We start from the raw sequence: 18,606 nt of genomic DNA, 5'->3' as shown, positions 1-18,606 counted from the left end.
GTCTACCATATAAAAAACATTTACCTTTTATTGTAACTATTAGATACCTTGAGTTTTTATTTTTAAACTTGCCCTTTTCAGTAAAGGGATGATTGTCGAAAACATTGTGTTTAATTTTAAATAAATCACTTTTGTGTAACTCATTTTGATCACGATTTCCTCAAAAAAAATATATTTTAGAATCAAATTGTGATAGACATCAGAGCCTAGTTATTTCAATAAACTTATACTTCTCTACCTATTTTGTAAATGAACTATTATAACAGAGTGCCCACAATGCTACTAAACTGCCCTAAATTATCTTCTTTCCCTGTGCTATTAAGTTCAACTTATTATTCTTTGCATAAGCTGCAGAGATAATAAAGATAATCTCTCTATAATTTTCAATAATAGAAGAAAATCATAGAAAATATTTGATGAAACAATGAAAATAGTTTGAATCTCATTATCATGATATAAACTGTTGGAAATTATGCAAAGATATTTTTTTAACACTGTCAAAATTCAAGAAAAAAATATAAAACAAATAAACTGACATCATTACAAAAGATAACTTTTAATACGTTTTAATCCTTTAATTTACAAATAAGAAGTTGCAGGAAAAACTTTATGGGTGAACATGCTAAGTAAGTAGGATATACATAATATAGTTAGCGTTTTAAAATTAATTCTTAGAAATTTATTTTAATTATTACCCAAAAATCTGCATAGAATACATGCTTACAATACCCATGTAAAGCATTTGGAATAAAAAATCGTTCAATGAAAACAAACTGCTTCAAAGAGCAAATCTGCCTAATAAAGAGTTAAGTTTTAAAATAGTGTAAAAAGTCTTTTGGGGAAAAAAATATTGAAAGTTATTACAAAAAAAAAAAAAATGTTTAGATGTTTTTAATTAATTACAATCTTATATATTAAAAAAAAAGCTCCAAGGTGCACATTACTATGCTCCAAAGTACATCTGTACCAAATTTGGTAACTCTACATCAAATAAATTGACTTCTAGAGGATGAAAAAACACACACTTTCTCCTTTATTATAAGTAAAGTAGAGATAAACATTAAAATACAGTATAAACAGCTTGATGATTAAGTTTAAGAAATGTATAAATTATCTAGCTCTTTAAATAGTATGTCTAATAAGTAATTTATTTTTTAAATATTGTAATATAAATTGTTAAAAATATTTTAATCTTACCTGAACTTCTTGATGAACTGTTTGTAATTGAGCAGCTAAAGTGACAAATGTATCATGAAGTCTTTTTCTAATTGCAGTCCATTCTATAACAATAAGAACATGAATCACATGATGGAAGATTGATATGTATATTCATACTGTCTAAGCATGGATGCTTTAGTAATCAGTTAAGTATTTATAAGTTTTATGAAAAGTAAATATGAAAGAAAAAGAATCTCAACATGAGAAAGATCTGAAGACTGACAGTTTTTCTACAATGAATACAAAATTATTAATCATGTTTTCTTTTAATGAATAATCAAGCAAAATAGTACTGTAAGTCTCTCTACAAATGGCAGTCTTCTATACATTTTACCTATTGGCCAGGAGATGATTTTATGAAAATGGGAATGAAGTAAAACTGTTTGCATTTTATTACGAATTTTATAAAGCTTAATTATCACTGGGATTAAATAGTATAGCCACTATGATAATTTGCAAAAAGGGCAATAAATAATATCCCAGAAACAAACAAGTCTCAAATTAAAATAAAATATAAGGAATCAAATGAAACCGGTGACACAAAATGAAATGACTTTTTTATATGTAATCACCAAACTTACGCAAGCATTTGCATCACAAAGCTTTGTATACCTTGTTCGTAGAAGTTGTTTGGCTTAGATTGAACCAATTTTGAACTGTGTCCATGACTGTGCTGCCAAAGTAAATAAAATGACTTTTCAATATCTTTTGCAAAAGTAAAAGATGAGAAAGTAATGAATTAATTAATATTCATACTGATATTCTGTTCTCCATTGAATCTGCTGAGTACTAGACCTAGATCTGCTTTTGTAATCGAAATTAAAATCAATTTTTGTCAAGAAGTTGATCTGGTTATGTTCGACTCGGTCAAAGCACATGACAACGATCTAGGTAATCAGCTTGCTGGTTAACCATGTGAAATTAGCCACTTTGGAAGGTAAAATAAATATTCCAACCCTTATTCTTGAATAAAATTTAAAATCACAAAAGAACTAGCTACAGTTTGGCTATACTTTTGGGAAAGTACGACTCAAAATCAAGCAGAAGGATCAGGACATGTGTGTCCTATGTGAATACCAAGTTTTCAAATAATATTAATTTCTTTTCTTACCAGCATATGATTTATTCCTGCTATCTATACAAATTTTTAAAAAATGAATTCACCTTTATGTCCATATAATCAATTGCATTATGTTGACTGCTAAACACTTAAATGACCATTTACTAAAGAGTTTCATTTGAAAGAGCCTGCAGTTCAACACTATGTCGCCTGATTTAAAAACATACAGAAAAACAGTGTGTATCTGAAATATTTGGAGAAAAACTATAGATTCTATGTAACTGACTGTACCAAATCTGAGGTGTTTTTTACTCACACTTGCCATTTGGGCTGATGTAGTTTTGTTGTTGTTTGAGAAATTTCTTCTGTACTGACTGCATGTGACTGCGATTTGGACTCTCTTTTTATATATTTAGACATATCAAAAGTTTTTCTTTTATGCTTCCCTTTTGGGTTTGCTTTATATGAAACCAATTTTATTGAATTGTAGATATGATAATTTATATTTACTTTTAAATTATATTGTATTTCATAAATTTTATATTCTAAAACTTTTATTATCCACATTTTAATATAAAAATAAAAATTAATAAATCCACACAATTAATCCCTCTACTAAAAGTGAGTGCAAGTCTCATGAGGTGTAACCTTCAGGAACCTCTTTAGTTCTGCCAACTTGCTAGTGGCTTTTTTTTTTTTTTTGCTTGCTTGTTTGATTTTTTTTTTATATGTTGAGGTCTTGAGTGCTTGAACTGACAAGTGATCATCATTTTTAATGTTGCAAAAATGTCTTAAGTGCTTTTAAATTTATAAAAATAATCTTGAGATTATTATTGTTTACTGTTTTTATTTGTTTAAATATTTCGTATTACGTTTAAAATAGACTTTGTAACACTTTTGATATAAAAATTTTATTTCTTTAAAAAATTATTTATTGTCCATTATGCATTTCTTGTTTGGTTTTTATAACTTTTGGGGTATTTTTGTGTCTGTACCTTTATGCTCTTAAATATTTGCTCTGAGATTTGCAGGGTTATTCACATTTTTTACCATTAAATGAACTGTTTATAATTATAATTTTACTGTTTTATGTAATCAACTATCACTCTTATTTTGGATGTTGCATGTATATTTTTGCTTATGATTTTCCCACTGACTCACTATGGGCCTTACCATCAATCAGGTAGGCTTGGTTAGTGTGGGTGTTAAAAAAAATTCCACAAGAGATTCTTTTTCTTACATATGTATATTTCTTGCATAGTATATTTCTGTATAATATAATGAATGGTTTATATTACACAGAAATATATTAAATTTCTGTTTTCAGTTTTTCTGTTCTCATGGTACTGTTAAAAATGACAAGCTCGAGAAAGAAAATAGTTGAAATAAAACACATTTAGCAGGATAAAAGTTAAGGCCAAACAAAATGCAAAGAAAATATCTTTGATGCAAACTATTAACCTAAATAAGCAAGATTATAATATTTTAAAATTCTCAAAAAATAAGTTTAAAATTAGAATTTATTCAGTTATTCAGCATACATTACAATTAATATAATAATAATAAAAAAAAAAAAACAATAAGCAAACCATTTGGCGTTAGAGTATAAGGCTGTGACAAAGACAAAAGATGCCTCTCCAACTGTTCTATTTGTTGTCTATAGGACTGCATCTGTTTTTCAAATGAATTTGCTAAATTATGAAAGTATCTAAAATAAAAGAAAGTAAACATTTTAAATGTAAGTCTTTAGGATCTCTGAACATTATCAGCAAAAATAATGAAAATTCTTACTCCGTAGAAGCATTATTTTCATATTGCATTGAAGTTATTGCATCTTTATTTCTTTGTGCAATTTCTGCATTCTTTAATTCCTAGTAAAAAAAATGAAAAAGTTTGTTAGTAAAACCATAATTACAATAGCTGAAAATTCTAAACCATTTGACAGTTTTTCTTATTTAATTATTCATAATTTACAAGGATGTCATCTACTGATTTGCAGTTCTATGATTGTTGAGTGATATTCATATAAATCAAAAATTTTGTAATCACTAATTAGAAATAACTTATATATTAGCTTTATAGCACTCGTATGGACAATTTTCATTCTTTTAAAAGAGATATTTAATAAAATATCATTTTACATCTCAAACATTTATTTTAATAGAATTTTTGGAAAAAGTTAAGGTATTTCAGAAAGAATATTCACTTTACTTTTCAAAAATTCTTTTATTTAAGATATTTAAAAAATAGTAATCACTTTATATTTTATTCAGTGCAAAGAGGAAAAAGGATATGTATATACATGGTGATGAATTGCAGCATCAGCAAATAATTTTCTCAGTATAAATTTAATCATTAATTTCTTTAATTTTGAACCAATATTTTAAATCTATGAACAATCTACTGTAATTTAAAAGTTTGAACTTTCAATCTTCCTGAAAAATGTAGGATAAAACTGGCAAGAAAAGTAAGCTCCTCAAAAATGTCTCTCTCTTTATATAAAGTATTTCCTCTCAAAGACATTGAAGAAAGAGTCTCGAGTGATAGCGTTTTCACTTGGTCTTGATTTCCTCCTGCTGCAAAAGTGCATTTTTTTGTTGTTTGCTTTGTTTTATTTTAACCATAGTTTTAAACCAATAACCTAAAACTAAAAATCAAGATATATATTTTAAAGCTTTTTTAACAGTGGATATAATTTTTCATAAGCATAAAATTTGAAAATAAGGAAATGAAGGAGGATTAATATGTACACTGTTCAATAAAGAATTATAATTACTAGCACGTATCTTCCAAATTTTTATGATTTATTTCAAAACATTCAAAATAACATGTAATGAATTTATTGTACCCTTTTCTTATACCCTTGTCTTCAAGATTCATTTAAATGCTGATTATTTTTTAATTCCCATAATTGAATACTGAGTCTCCTTTGATTGAATTAGAATTTAAATGCGCTATCATTAGTATTCTATGCTCAATGTATTATGAATTAATTCAAGAACGCTGGAAATAAGATATTCCTACAAAAGGTTATAATATTAGTGAATGAAAAAGTCATTAGTGTTTACAAAAATAACAGCAATGTTACCAAGAAGTATAAAGTATTAAAATTTAATAAAGAGAGAGAAAGAGAAATGGATTTTTTAAAAAAATTATTCTAAGTGAAAAATTAAAATTCTCAATGATATATATATATATATATATATATATATATATATATATATATATAGTAGAATACATCTGTGTTGCAAAAAGATTATTCATCTTTGAAAGAAAAAATTTAAAAGTGCACAGAAACAGAGAATAGGAAATATTTTAAGCACATCACATGAAAATATCAATAATTAAAAGGCGTACAATGCATTAAAAAAATTTGAAAGGATCCAACCTGATTTGATTCCTCCTTTAATTTTGCTATTGCAGTTGCATTTCTGTGGAGACCATTGGAAACTATGGACAGCTGTTGCTTTAGCGTGCCTACAAGTTCTTGAACTTTATATATATTCTTACTGGACACTCGACTCATCTCTTCACGGATTGCTTTTTGCTCTTTCACATATTTTCTGAAAATATTTTTAAAAAAATATTGATCAAATGTACTAAGTCATTTTGACTTAATACGTTTGACATATATACCTCTATACTCAAGCATAATAAAGGTATAATTTTAAAACAATAAATGCAACTTAAAAAGTAATTTGAAAAGAAAGTTTAATAAATATATACATCTTTGTCTTTTAATAAATATGCAATTTATAAAAGGTTCTTTTAAATGCATTCAGTAATAACTAAATTATCGTAGTATTTAACATCAAAAACAAATCACTACCATGCAAAATAATGCTCAAATATTAATTTCAAATATTTTTACTTACAGACATAAATAGTAAAATTTCCATTTTATAAATAAAATTATTCTTGCTGTATTATTATATTTTAAAAAAGTCTAGAATCTAAATATTCCTCCCAAAATTTATTTCACAATCAAGTAATACAAAATTCATTTCACAATCAAGTAATAAAATTTTAAAAAAATGCAATGCAAAAAACTTTTTATTTACTTCATATATGAATCAATTCCAAGGCAATGAAAACTAATCTAAAATAAATTAAGAATAAAATTTTCAAATTTCTTTTTTTTTAATGTAGTGAAATAGGTTTTCATTTCCAAAAGCAAAAGAAGTAATTTTATGTCTTAAAATAACTACGAAAAAAAAATGCAAGAACATGCTATTATACATACAAAATTAATCAATATTCTAATTTTAAACTGATATGGATCATAAGCAAAAAATTGTTTATTTTGTAAAAGAAAAGAAAATTTCAATATCTCCTTTCCATCATTTTTTGATAACTTTTGAAATAATCACTATGTGAAAATTATTTTTATATCAATTTAAAACTCGATGTATTTTTCTAACAAATATGTAATAAGCTCTGTTTAGTATAAATGTCACTTATTGCAATTAATTAAAAAATTATTAAATTAGGAAATCATTCTTTTGAAAGAAATAGAGCATCTAACAAAAAACAAATTAAATACAACTTTACTTGAAAGATTCAACAGTAACTGCAATTTCATTTGGTATCTGTGTTTCTTTTACAGCTTTGCTATCCCTATTTATTTAAAAAAAAAATTATTAAGTGAAAGCATCATTTCAATAATAAAAAAAATGACAAAAATTTCTTAAAAGGACTTACTTTTTATTAGATATGTTGTTACCTGTAATGATATATAAATCTATTAAAAGCTTAAATTATTAAAATTAAATACAAAAAAAAATCATTCATATAATTTTATGATTTCCATATTTTAAAATATCAGATATTTACTAATCTGGAGTTTTAAATTAAAAATTATGTACTGCACACTAGTACATAATACTCCCATAAATTTAATGTAATTAATTAAAAATGATATTTTAAAAATAGTTTTAATTTTATAGTTTAAATAAAGAAGATGGAAATTCAATGTTCATATTACAATCTATAAAAATATTTCACACTGAATATTTTTACAGTCCAATCAGCTTTACAGCATATGCAAAACAAGCAAACAAACAAAAAAAAAAAAAAAAATGCAAAATAAAATTTATACCTAAATATTAAATAGGCATTGCAAATTTTACAAAACAAAAGTTTTTAAATGCACTAATTATTAATTATACAATAATTACACTATTTATTGTCAAATATAAGAAATTTAATATATAAAAATCTCATGTCACTGTGTTTGTGTTCGAACTCCTCCGAAACGGCTCAACCGATTTTTATGGAATTTTTTTATTTGTATTTGGTAGGTATGAGAATAGATCGTAAAGTATATTTCATAACGCTAGGTAATTAGGGTGTTCCTATCCACGTTCACCATACACTGATGAGATCAATGCTTGCTTGAAATCATTGCCACTGCGGCGTAATGTTGAAAAAGTCCAGCTAATCTATCTAATATATAAAAATCTCATGTCACGGTGTTTGTGTTCATACTCCTCCGAAACAGCTTGAACGATTTTCATGGAATTTTTTATGTGCATTTGGTAAGTATGAGAATAGGTCGTAAAGTATATTTCATAACGCTAGGTAATTAGGGTGTTCCTATCCACGTTCACTGTACACTGAGGAGATCAACGCTTGCTTGAAATCATCGCTACTGTGATGTAATGTTGAAAAAGTCCAGCTAAAAAGAAACATGCACGTCCAAATGCTACAAGATCCATCTGCTGACACATTCTTGGACCAGTTGTTAGATATCAGTGATGGAAAAGTTGCTGCCTATGAAAATACTGGATGCATAAAATGACCCACAAACTTCTGCACTATCATTGATTCGCAAAATGATCTCATTGACCGCATATTTCCCGATGTATGCGCATAATACATAAATCATGCGAGGCTGGCAGAAAGAGCCATTTTGGCAGCAAAAAATGTGGACGTTGACGATTTAAACTTCAAGATACAGCAGTCGTTGCGACTTGGTATCATACAAATTGATTGATACAGTTTGCGATGCTAACAAAGCTGTAAATTATCCCAATAGAGTTTTTGAACTCACTGGATTTGCCAGGCATGTCGCCACACCTTCTACAACTGAAAGTTGGATCTCCGGTTATTTTACTTCTTAATTTGAACCCACCATGGCTGTGTAATGACACGCGATTGGTCATTAAAAAATTGATGAAAAACGTTGTCGAAACCACCATTTTGAATGGCAAATTCCGAAATTTTTTGCTGCCACAAATTCCAGTGATTCTCACAGATGTGCCAATTGAATTCAAACACGTTCAATTTCCTATTAGATTCGCATTTTCAGTGACAATCAATAAGTCGCAAGACCAAACGATGCCTGTTTGCAGCTTAGATTTGGGCACACCATGTTTTTCGCACGTGGCATGTTCTCGCATGGGCAAACTATCGAGCTTATTTGTGTTGGCTAAAAACAGACTGAGAAAAAATATCGTACACTCAATTGCTCTTCGAAATGAATATTGATTTCCCTTATTTCATTTTTATACTTTAGGACAAAAAATATTACTTTTTACACTTTTAAGAGTTCTAACAATGTATATGTTCGTTACATTAATGAAATACACTGAGAAAATGAATGGTTGGTGTTTTTTAGTTTTTGTCGGCGATCATCATCTACAGTGCTCCATTCCTCTTTCTGTCATAGATCCCATCCTTACACACTTACAATATATTTGTTAACAACCAAAATATTCAATAAAAATAATTTATAAGGCAGAACAACGTTTGCCGAGTCAGCTAGTAATACTATAATATCATAAGTATCTCTATAAAAATGATGTGCCACTTTGGTTACATTCAGAATTATTTTTATTACAACTAAATAAAATTTCATACCACTTAAACAAGATGAATTTTGCAAATCTACTCCACCAAGACCTACAGAAGATGGTGTTGGTGCAATACTAGATGCAGGCACTAGAGAACCTGTTCCAAATGTTACGGAACTGGTAGAAGTATTTCCAAATCCACCTAGGAAAAAAATTCATATTCAAAAAGCATTTTAAATGTTATTCTTAAAAAATATGCACAATTTATTTTTTTTAAAACTTACAACCTTTTGAAAGAATTTCTTCATATATATTGAATGACATAGTTCTTAATAAATATTTTTAAAAGCACTTAATATGAATTATTTTGTTATTCAAAGAATTTCAATTCATTCCATATAAAACAAAATTACTTTAGAAATGCAATTGTTAGTCCATTGTTTTGCAATAAGTTTTTTTCATCATGGTAAATGCCATATTATGACAATACAAATAAAAAGAGCTAAACAGATTGCTAATGCAACCATTTACTTCATTGTTAATATAATAATTAATATTATATTTCTCTGATTTTTTTTTATTGTTATAGAAAAACTACTAGGTTTCAACTTCCATGAAAAAGTCTTTGATTATTCATAGAGTTAGATACCAGATGCTATTGGCACTAATCAGGATTCCCATCTATACTGAAGAAAAGAAATTCAAGGGCCTTTTCAATTACTTTTTTTTTTTTTTTTTTGAAAAATTCAAGATACATAATAATACCTTAGATGCAGAAATGCAATTAATACATTTAAATAAAATATTTCCACTATTAAATTTCAAATGCATGCTTTTTTTTTTTTTTTTTTTTTGCTAACTGCACCCAAATGTTTAAGGAAAAAGCATTAAAGAGATTTGTTATGCAGTTTCAGTCAATAAGCTAAAATATGCAGCTCAAAGTGGACTTTCAGATCACAATGCAAATATCTTTACAGTTAGTTCTAACACATTAATTGTAATTGTTAATTTCATATAAATTACTAAAAGATACTGAATTCATAAACACATTCACAATTTAGGTATAATAAAATTCATTAAAAAAAAGTTTCCATAAGAATATCTTAATATTAATTTTGACCAGTGCTTTGCAGAATGAAGAAAATGCAAGAGACAATACAATTAAAAAAATTTTTATTCACATTAAAACAAATGAACTGGAAATAGAATGCCATAAAAATATTTTAAATTTACATTTTAAATTGCAAAGCTGAAATTTCAATTCCAAATACTATTTGGTTCTTCTGTCAGAATGGCCAGCAATACTGTTTTTTTTTTCCCTTGCCCTTTTCCTGTTATTTATTTGTAATAGTATGCAAAAAATAGTATTCTACTCTTTCTTACAAAAATTAATAAAGAATAAAAATTTGATATTTAGGAAACAAAAAAAAAATCATTTTATCCTTTAGGTTTCAGATAAACATAATTTTGTAATTTTATAATATTTGTACTAAGTTTTTTCATACACACTAATCAACATAAACAATATAAGATATGTGCTCCATCAGATGGGATTTTCTCAGAACTGATTATCCAAATTTATTCATGAAAGAGGTAATACAAAATCACATGCATATTGGCAGAGCACTTAAGAATGAAATAATCTATTTCCTATTTATACTGCTTCATTAAACTCAAATCAAGACTAAATAATAAATATCATATGAGAATAACAGAGAAGTTATGATTTACTAAAAAAATTTAAAAAAAAAAAATAGCTACATGAAAATATTGACAAAAATAGTATATACTTTTAAACTAAAAGGAAGTAATATTGCATCAAAATAAAAAGTTATTCAGTGCCAGCAAAATTGCATAAAATTTTATCTCGCCAAACAGTAAAAAACCCCCTGCACATGAGCAGAATGATAAATCAAATTATATTATACAAAGAAAAGTGGAAATTTGGTTTTTATCACTACAGTTTACTTTATTGTATTTAAAAAATTTCTATTAAAATGTTAAAAAAAGATGGAATGAATGAATTCTGTAAATTTTTATCAGTTTCGTAAATTCTCTATTTTCAAATACAGAAAACCTCCATGTTACAGATGGGAGAAAAAATATTTACATTTTGTTTAATGGTATAGTAAATTTAAAATATCAATGGAATTAGATAGAGTAGCAACCACATATAAATTGCAAAAATGAACTAACCAAACTTTTAGTTTTATTCTGAAAGGTTAAAATTAATGTAGGAAACTTTTTAAAAATATGCAGAATTAAAAAAAAAAAAAAAAAAAATTGTGTGTGTGGGGTGAAAGGGGGAATCACTAATAGCCTTTGTACGATACTTTGAAAATAGAAGTATAGTAAACTAAACAACACCAACAACAACACGCTGTTTCTCTAGACTGAATGTTCCCATCATATTCTATTCTTTCACACAAATAAAGAAGAAGTCTTGACATTCTTCACCATATAAGTGGTGTAATTTCAGATTTCAACAAATTATCTGATTTTATAAGCATCTTACTTTTGAAAAAGAGATTTTATAAGTTTTTATGATTTGTGATAATATTATACATGAACTTACAAGTTGAAGGAAAAATTAATGAAATATATGATATTTCACGATGAATATCTATTGTGTTTTCATTGAGAACTTTTCCGAGATAAAAAAAGCAATTATATTTAATTTGATTAATTATTTCAAATTAATATAATTAAATAGAAGGATATGCTGTTAGATTAACAAGAAAGTTCTTTAAAAAATTTATTTTTTGATATAATTATGATATGAAAAATTGAATTTGTAGAAAATTTTAATAATAATTGATGAAAGGTAACTTGCTCATTACAGAATCTTATTAAAAGTAAGAAACTTGATATAAAAGTATTGGTAAAAGATTCATGTTTATTTGTAAAACTCAAGCATAAGGTGTTCAATAAGGTAAATTATTTACTGGAAATCCCAAATAAAATAAGGAATTCACACAGAAATTACATGGTACATTAGACAAGAGCAGCAAAAGTGAACATAAGAAAGGAACAAGATGTAAAAAGAATCAAACTATAGCCAAACAATTGAAAAGAGAACATGGAAGAGTGGAAAGATTGTCAAAAGGTATAAATTAGACACTATAAACTCGAAAACTTAAATCTGAAGCAAGAGTCTCAAGAATATACCACGTAGAACCTGTGCAGTAATCTGACCAACCTGTAACCTAAATTTACAATATCATAGCATGTTTTAGCCCTGAAAAAAAATATGTCCATTTCTAGCATATTTCAAGCATCATATTAAAATCATGAATATGCCTATTAAAAACTGAGTAACTCAACTTATTTCATTACTATCTTCTGATAGTGTTCAACATATTACTAAAGAATCTGAATAGAATGATGAATATGTAAAAAGATACGAGTGTTTAGTAAACGTTCGAAATACAAGTTCATTCTTTGGAAAAGTTTAAAATCTTTTAATCTTACATTTAAAAAAGAATAATATTCAAAGTTAAGAAACATAGAACAATATTCAAAGTATATTTTAATACATCAAAAATTCTAAAAAATTGAGAATTACTTTTCTTTCTACAAAAGACAAGATTGATAACATTCTATCATAACCTTGATGTCCACATTTCTTAACAAGCTTTTAATCTGCTTATTTAATTCAATAAAAAGACATTTCTATTCAATACATTCATGTTTTGGAAGTTACAAATAATTTTGGCAAATTATCACTTTAAAGAATAGATATTCAAAATTGCAATTAATATAGCAATAAACATTCAATATTCTATTAAACATTCAACATTTCTATTAAAATCCAAGGAGAAAAATTTAATCACCAAAAGAAAAACCTCCTCCTCCTGCTGGTTGAGTAGTGGAAGTTTGCCCTAATGTTGGAAATGATGAGGTAGATGTAGTAGCAGAAGGAAATAAGGATGAAGAAAATGTAGGAGCTGCTTGTGAAACGCCAAAAAGACTTGTAGCACTTGTTGTAGTTGCAGTTCCAAATCCTCCAAAGGGAGTGCTGGAAGTAGTTGTAGCTCCGAAACCACTAAATTGAGAAGCAGTAGTAGCTGTTGTTGAGGCAAATCCCCCAAAAGGAGTAGATGAAGTTGTAGTTCCAAATCCTCCAAAAGGTGTAGAGCCTTGTAAAAAGATACTGTTTCTGAATTTATGTATACCAAATGCAATATTTAAATTTGAATTTTATTTCAACATTTTAAAGATTTATTAAAATCTAAGTAAGATCAGTAATCAAATATGAAAAGAAACAGCTCTGTTTATTGAAAAATTAACAAAGCATAAGCATTTTTATACAAAAAAAAAAAAAATGTATTACTAAACAACAGTATTAAATAACAGAAGAGTAACAAATAACAAAATTCTAATTTATAATAATATAAATAAAGTTGAAAAATTAAAAAACAGATTCCACCAATGTATGCTTTATCAAAGAATGTTTTAACAGTAATTTAATGTAAAATAAAGTTTTTCTATTAGTGAGACCACAATGGTTGGCGAGGTTAAATGTTCAAGTTATTTACATGATGGCCAGTACTTCTACTGTTTGAATTTCCCTATTATTTCCCAGATTTTACAAAAAAAATTTCCTGACTTTTTTTAGAAGTCCAAATTTTTCAGAATTATTTTTTGTGTGTGTGTACTGCAAGTAATCCCTAATAATGTGCAAAATATAGTGTTCAACTCATTCTTATGAAAATCAAGGAAGAATAAAAATTTCCTATTTAGAAAGAAAAAGTCTTTTTATTATTAGGTTTCTGATAAATTTTTTAAAAAAATATTTACTCAATTTTTGCAAACATTCTAATCAACATATACAATATACTAGATGATATGTGCTCGTCCAGAACTGATTATCCAAATTTATTCATGAAAGATGTAGAATAAAATCACGCGCATATTGGCAGAGTACTTATGAATGAAATAATCTATTTTCTTTTAATGTAATCTTCTCTATTTATACAGTTTACTAACATTCTAATCAAGATTGAATAAAAATATCATATAATGATAACAGAAAAGTTATCATTTACCGACACAAAATAAAAAAAGAAAATATTGGTAATAATAGGAGTATTGGTAATAATATTGGTAATAATAGGTTTTAAATTAGGAGATGGTAATGCATCAAAATAAATGAAATTATTTAGTGATAGCAAAATTGCATTAAGCTCGGCAAACATAAGTTAATGCCAAATGTAGTAAAAACTTATTTTAAGAAAAGTAGAAATTCAGTTCTTATCACTAAGATTTTCTTAGTTGTAAAAAAAAAAAAAAAAATTACAGCTGACAATATTAAAGTAATAGTACTTTTGAAGGGCTAGATTTAAATAAGAAATTTAAATCTACAATATATATATATATAAAATTGGTTAAAATCTGAATAAAGTTCAACTATAACAAATTGGATTACTTTTTCCATTTTGAGCTTAACGAATCTAAATTTATTCAGAACAGATTCAAGTTCTTGAAGAAAAAATTTAGATGGCTGCAGATAATTCTGTTCTTATCATACTCTTTTGATAATGATGAAATAATTAAGTGTGTGCTAGGGAAATTAATAAGGTTAAGCATAAATCTAAAAATATGCAGATCAAGCAAAAAAAAAAAATTAAATTGATGGAAGGTGACTACAAACTTTTATAATATCTGTTGACGCATAACTGTATGAAAATTTATTGTCTACCTTACAAATTAATATCATCATACTATGAAATTCACTGCTTTCAGATCATAATATATATGTTAATTTAATTTTTTTATTCATTTTCATGATAATCCAGAAAACATGTAATTCTTTTTATTTAATTAACTCGCAAATTAAAAAACACAACCAATGCAATACTCATATTACAAATTTTGTAAATGACATGATAAAAAAATGAAAAGATAAGTTAAAGGAGCATATATTTAATAATTCAGAGAAATGTTTTTTCTAGAATTTTTATTACCTTGTAGTGGTTAAGAAAGAAAAATTTCACAATAGCAAAATAAATTCAAATAAATAAACCAAATTGTAAGAAAAATATGCTTCATGTATTATGTATATAAATAATGCTCACCCAAAACACCAGAAGCTTGTGAAGTTAGGCTAGTTGGTGCAGTACTGGAAAAAAAATTATATAAATTACTCATGTAACAGGAAAAGAAGATTAAATAAAAATTAATTATCACAGCTAAAAAAAATTATTTCATCAATACTTATTTCAAATATATATAGTAAATTGTAACTTTTAACGATACAGGAAACAAACATTCATGGAAATATACATTCCTGATACTTTTCTCGTAAATATTACAAAAATTGGTTAATTAGTATCGATTCTAAAATCTTTTTAAAAAGGGAAAGAAATTTATCTGCTAATGCACATTTTTATAACAATTCTCTATTGTTATTTACCTAAGACAAAACTAGCAGCATTTATATAAAGAGGAGAAATATCATAACAATTCTTACATTCTAACACAAAGGAGCACTTCTGAGATAAGCTCAAACATTTAATGAGCAATTACTGCAATAGGGCTAACATTGTGAATGTTCTTCCTCGTTACTAATGGAAACAAAAATTAAAATTAATTATTAGCGATCATCTAAATTTAAATGAATAAACGCATCTACACCATGAATGCTTTACCAACAGTAAATTTTATACTGTTGGTTTAAACATAGTTGCACGCTATATTTTATTTTTATAAGTCAATAATATCTTCCTTTATTCAAAACTTCGCTCCAAACTCAAATAAAAAACGGGTTTTAGAGTTAGGAATGCATAAATATTCTCAGGTAAAAATGCCACGCATTTTCAAATTGCAATTCTTAAGAGACTAAAAATCTGCTTGGAAGTAAAAAAAAAAAAAAATACAGAAATCTGTCGTTTGTATAAAAAAACAACTAATTAAAACTAAAACCTTGTAGTAGCTCCAAAAGATAATTTTCCGAAAGAAGTATTTTGTTGATCACCTCCACCAAATACACTCATTTTTCAAAAAATGTGACAGAAACAAACTACGATTCAAACCAAAAATAAAAGTCCACGGGAAATGGAGATTTGAATGAAACTATTAACACTCAATACAGGAATGTCATCACTCCGTTGGTGAACGAAAGTGACGAAAAGAACGGATAATCTAAGAGAACGATTTGATCAAATCACAATTTTTGAATAGGTCGTTCATTTGCGAATCACTATGTAGATCCAACTATTCTCGGAACTGTGTGGATCCTGCAATTCTCGTTGGCGAATAACTGTGAGGAACTTGCTATTTTGGATTACAAATCACTCAGAATAGTGGTTTGTTCACAGAGAAACGAAGAGGAAGATTGTAATATCACTCAGAAAAAGGACAGCCCTCCATCTGTGGCCGTTTGCCCACTTCTCCCGACAGCAAAAAGTTGAGAATTTCCTCAGCAAAAGTCTTTATTGCTTCGGAACAGTGGTATGGAGAGTGGGTATTAACGAATATAATAATCTGGATTGGATATTGGATTTTTATGGCGCAAGAGCCAAAACTGGCTATGCTGCGCCAAATATAATAATCTGAAGCGTGCCTTACAGGTTGTGAAGAAGACTGTCCACACTTAAAAACAAACTGAAGTGAACGGACTTTCACGAGCCTGCGTGCTCTTGTTCCATCAATATGTTTCGTAACTGATTGTATATAAGCATTGTACACAGCCGTGTTTTGAGTGTGAATTGATAAAAATATGTTGCGTCTAAATTAAATAAAGATTTTAAAATGCCTGTATTTACTGATAGATTTTATCATCTTTTTGAGTAATTCATCAAATTAAAGAAGAAATCGAGTAGATTTAACCCATTAAACGTCAAAACTCAAAATCATTATTTGTTTTCGATGCAAACATTACAAGTTATTATTTTGACCTCTTATAATAGTAATTTAATGTAAAAATAAGGAAATTGCACATACCTTTAAAAATATAAGGTGTTCCGTTGACGCAACGTCAGCGGAAAAGAAGTACGAATGTTTATCGTTATCACCGAGCACTACGCCGCATTTTCTTCACGTTTTAAAAACTAGAAATTTTTGTGAGCTTATTAAAGGGTGTAAAATAGTCAAAACACTTCTTTAAAAATTTTAATTTATTAAAAAACTAAGAAATAAATGTAGTTGACAAGCTTATTATGTAAGAATAAGGTGATATAAACTTCAAGTATGATATGCTTTACTACAATTGTGGTATAAAGCAACTTCACAAAAATTGCAGTTTGTTTAAAACATTAGTTCGGCTGTGCAATACTTGCAACGGAGTCTTCCACTGGCTGTAGACTTAACAATAAAATGTCCTTCGGGTATTGGGTTTGTAAAGCTGAATTTGCTCGTACATCCTGTAGCTGATCTTTTCTTATTTATATCACTATCCAAGGGCGTCTGTAACAGATGAAGCACAACCTCTCGTCTAAAATCCAACAGTGACTTTTCACTTCCTTCTTCAGAAAATCTTGATATTCTCCAAGCATTTGTTAGTGCAACATCGATGAAATTTGAAAAAATTGGCCACCACCATTTTTTTGCCACGAAACCTAATTCTGTAATTGGAAACAAAATTGTCACACAAATATACATCACCCATTTTCTGATTATATTACTCAATGCAGTGAGGTTGAGATATTAATATTTTTTTCTTCTGATTTTTAGAGTATCGAGAAACATTTTTTAATGGTTCAGTTTGTCCAAACGTTGACCCTATTGTCACAACAGAGTTGTCATTCCACCGAACAACAAGTATATTTTTGTTTTCTTCGTATTGAAAATCATAATAACCCCTTTCCTTTTTTCTTTTCTTTTTTTTTTCAATGCTTTTTACGTCTTCTAACGAACATTTATCGAGGCGATTTTTCTCTAATAGTTCCCGGGACATTACAATTTAGAAATTTTAGCTTGGAGAGTAGAGAAAACGAGGTAAAGAAATTGCCAAAGTAGTTGGTATGATTTATGGGAGTTTCACTCAAATTGAGCAAATTTAAAACAATGCTCCCACCAAGGGCAAATTCTTCGTATTCTGATGAGTTGGATCCAACTGATTTACCTGTATAAATGTCAAATTTGAACACATAACCACGTGAAAAAACTAAAGTACAGGATTTATAACCAAACCTTATAGGTTTTCCTTTTAAAAACATTTTTGCAGAATGTTTACCTCTGTACGGAATCATCTGTTCATCTATACACAAATCATGGGAAAAAAACACCAAATTGTTGAAATTTTGTATTTAATAAATTTCACTACGGTCTTACTTTATACAATTTATCGTTGATATCAATTGCAGTATTATCTGCCAAGTGCAAATTCTGTTTTATATTTCTGTATTGTAGCCGCGACATTGCATTTCGAACTACAGGCTACAATCGCTTGATAGATGTCTCTATCAAGCGACCAATACATTTCTTCTTGAGGCAAAGAATGGTATCCACTAAGAAGAAGTATCCCTATGAATCTTCTTATATAGGCTTCGGTCACTGTAACATCCGGACGATTTTTCTAATGAGCATATGAAT

The 18,606-nt window shown here is 27.5% G+C and overlaps 1 protein-coding gene across 3 annotated transcripts in view; it reads right to left on the bottom strand.

The window, feature by feature from the left end:
* The window catches only part of LOC129963059 (nucleoporin p58/p45-like), a 37,266-nt gene extending 21,069 nt beyond the window's left edge, over positions 1-16,197 (bottom strand). The window contains exons 1-10 of one of the 3 annotated variants that reach the window (XM_056077084.1): positions 15,997-16,197; positions 15,150-15,193; positions 12,906-13,211; positions 9,140-9,274; positions 6,980-7,001; positions 6,830-6,895; positions 5,667-5,841; positions 4,070-4,149; positions 3,868-3,986; positions 1,198-1,280 (exon numbers count right to left, since the gene is read on the bottom strand). In XM_056077084.1, the coding sequence (XP_055933059.1) occupies positions 1,198-1,280; positions 3,868-3,986; positions 4,070-4,149; positions 5,667-5,841; positions 6,830-6,895; positions 6,980-7,001; positions 9,140-9,274; positions 12,906-13,211; positions 15,150-15,193; positions 15,997-16,067 (1,101 nt within the window). In that variant the 5' untranslated portion in view covers positions 16,068-16,197. Of the gene's footprint in view, positions 1-1,197; positions 1,281-3,867; positions 3,987-4,069; positions 4,150-5,666; positions 5,842-6,829; positions 6,896-6,979; positions 7,002-9,139; positions 9,275-12,905; positions 13,212-15,149; positions 15,194-15,544; positions 15,925-15,996 lie in introns of those variants that run through there. The other 2 variants (XM_056077086.1, XM_056077085.1) reach the window with 2 other exon arrangements.
* Between the last annotated feature and the right edge of the window lie 2,409 nt (positions 16,198-18,606).

The sequence above is a fragment of the Argiope bruennichi genome, chromosome 3, assembly GCF_947563725.1.
Source record: "Argiope bruennichi chromosome 3, qqArgBrue1.1, whole genome shotgun sequence".
Lineage (NCBI taxonomy): Eukaryota > Metazoa > Arthropoda > Arachnida > Araneae > Araneidae > Argiope > Argiope bruennichi.
The sequence above is the reverse complement of the archived record's forward strand: the minus strand, read 5'-3'. Positions and strand labels throughout refer to the sequence as shown.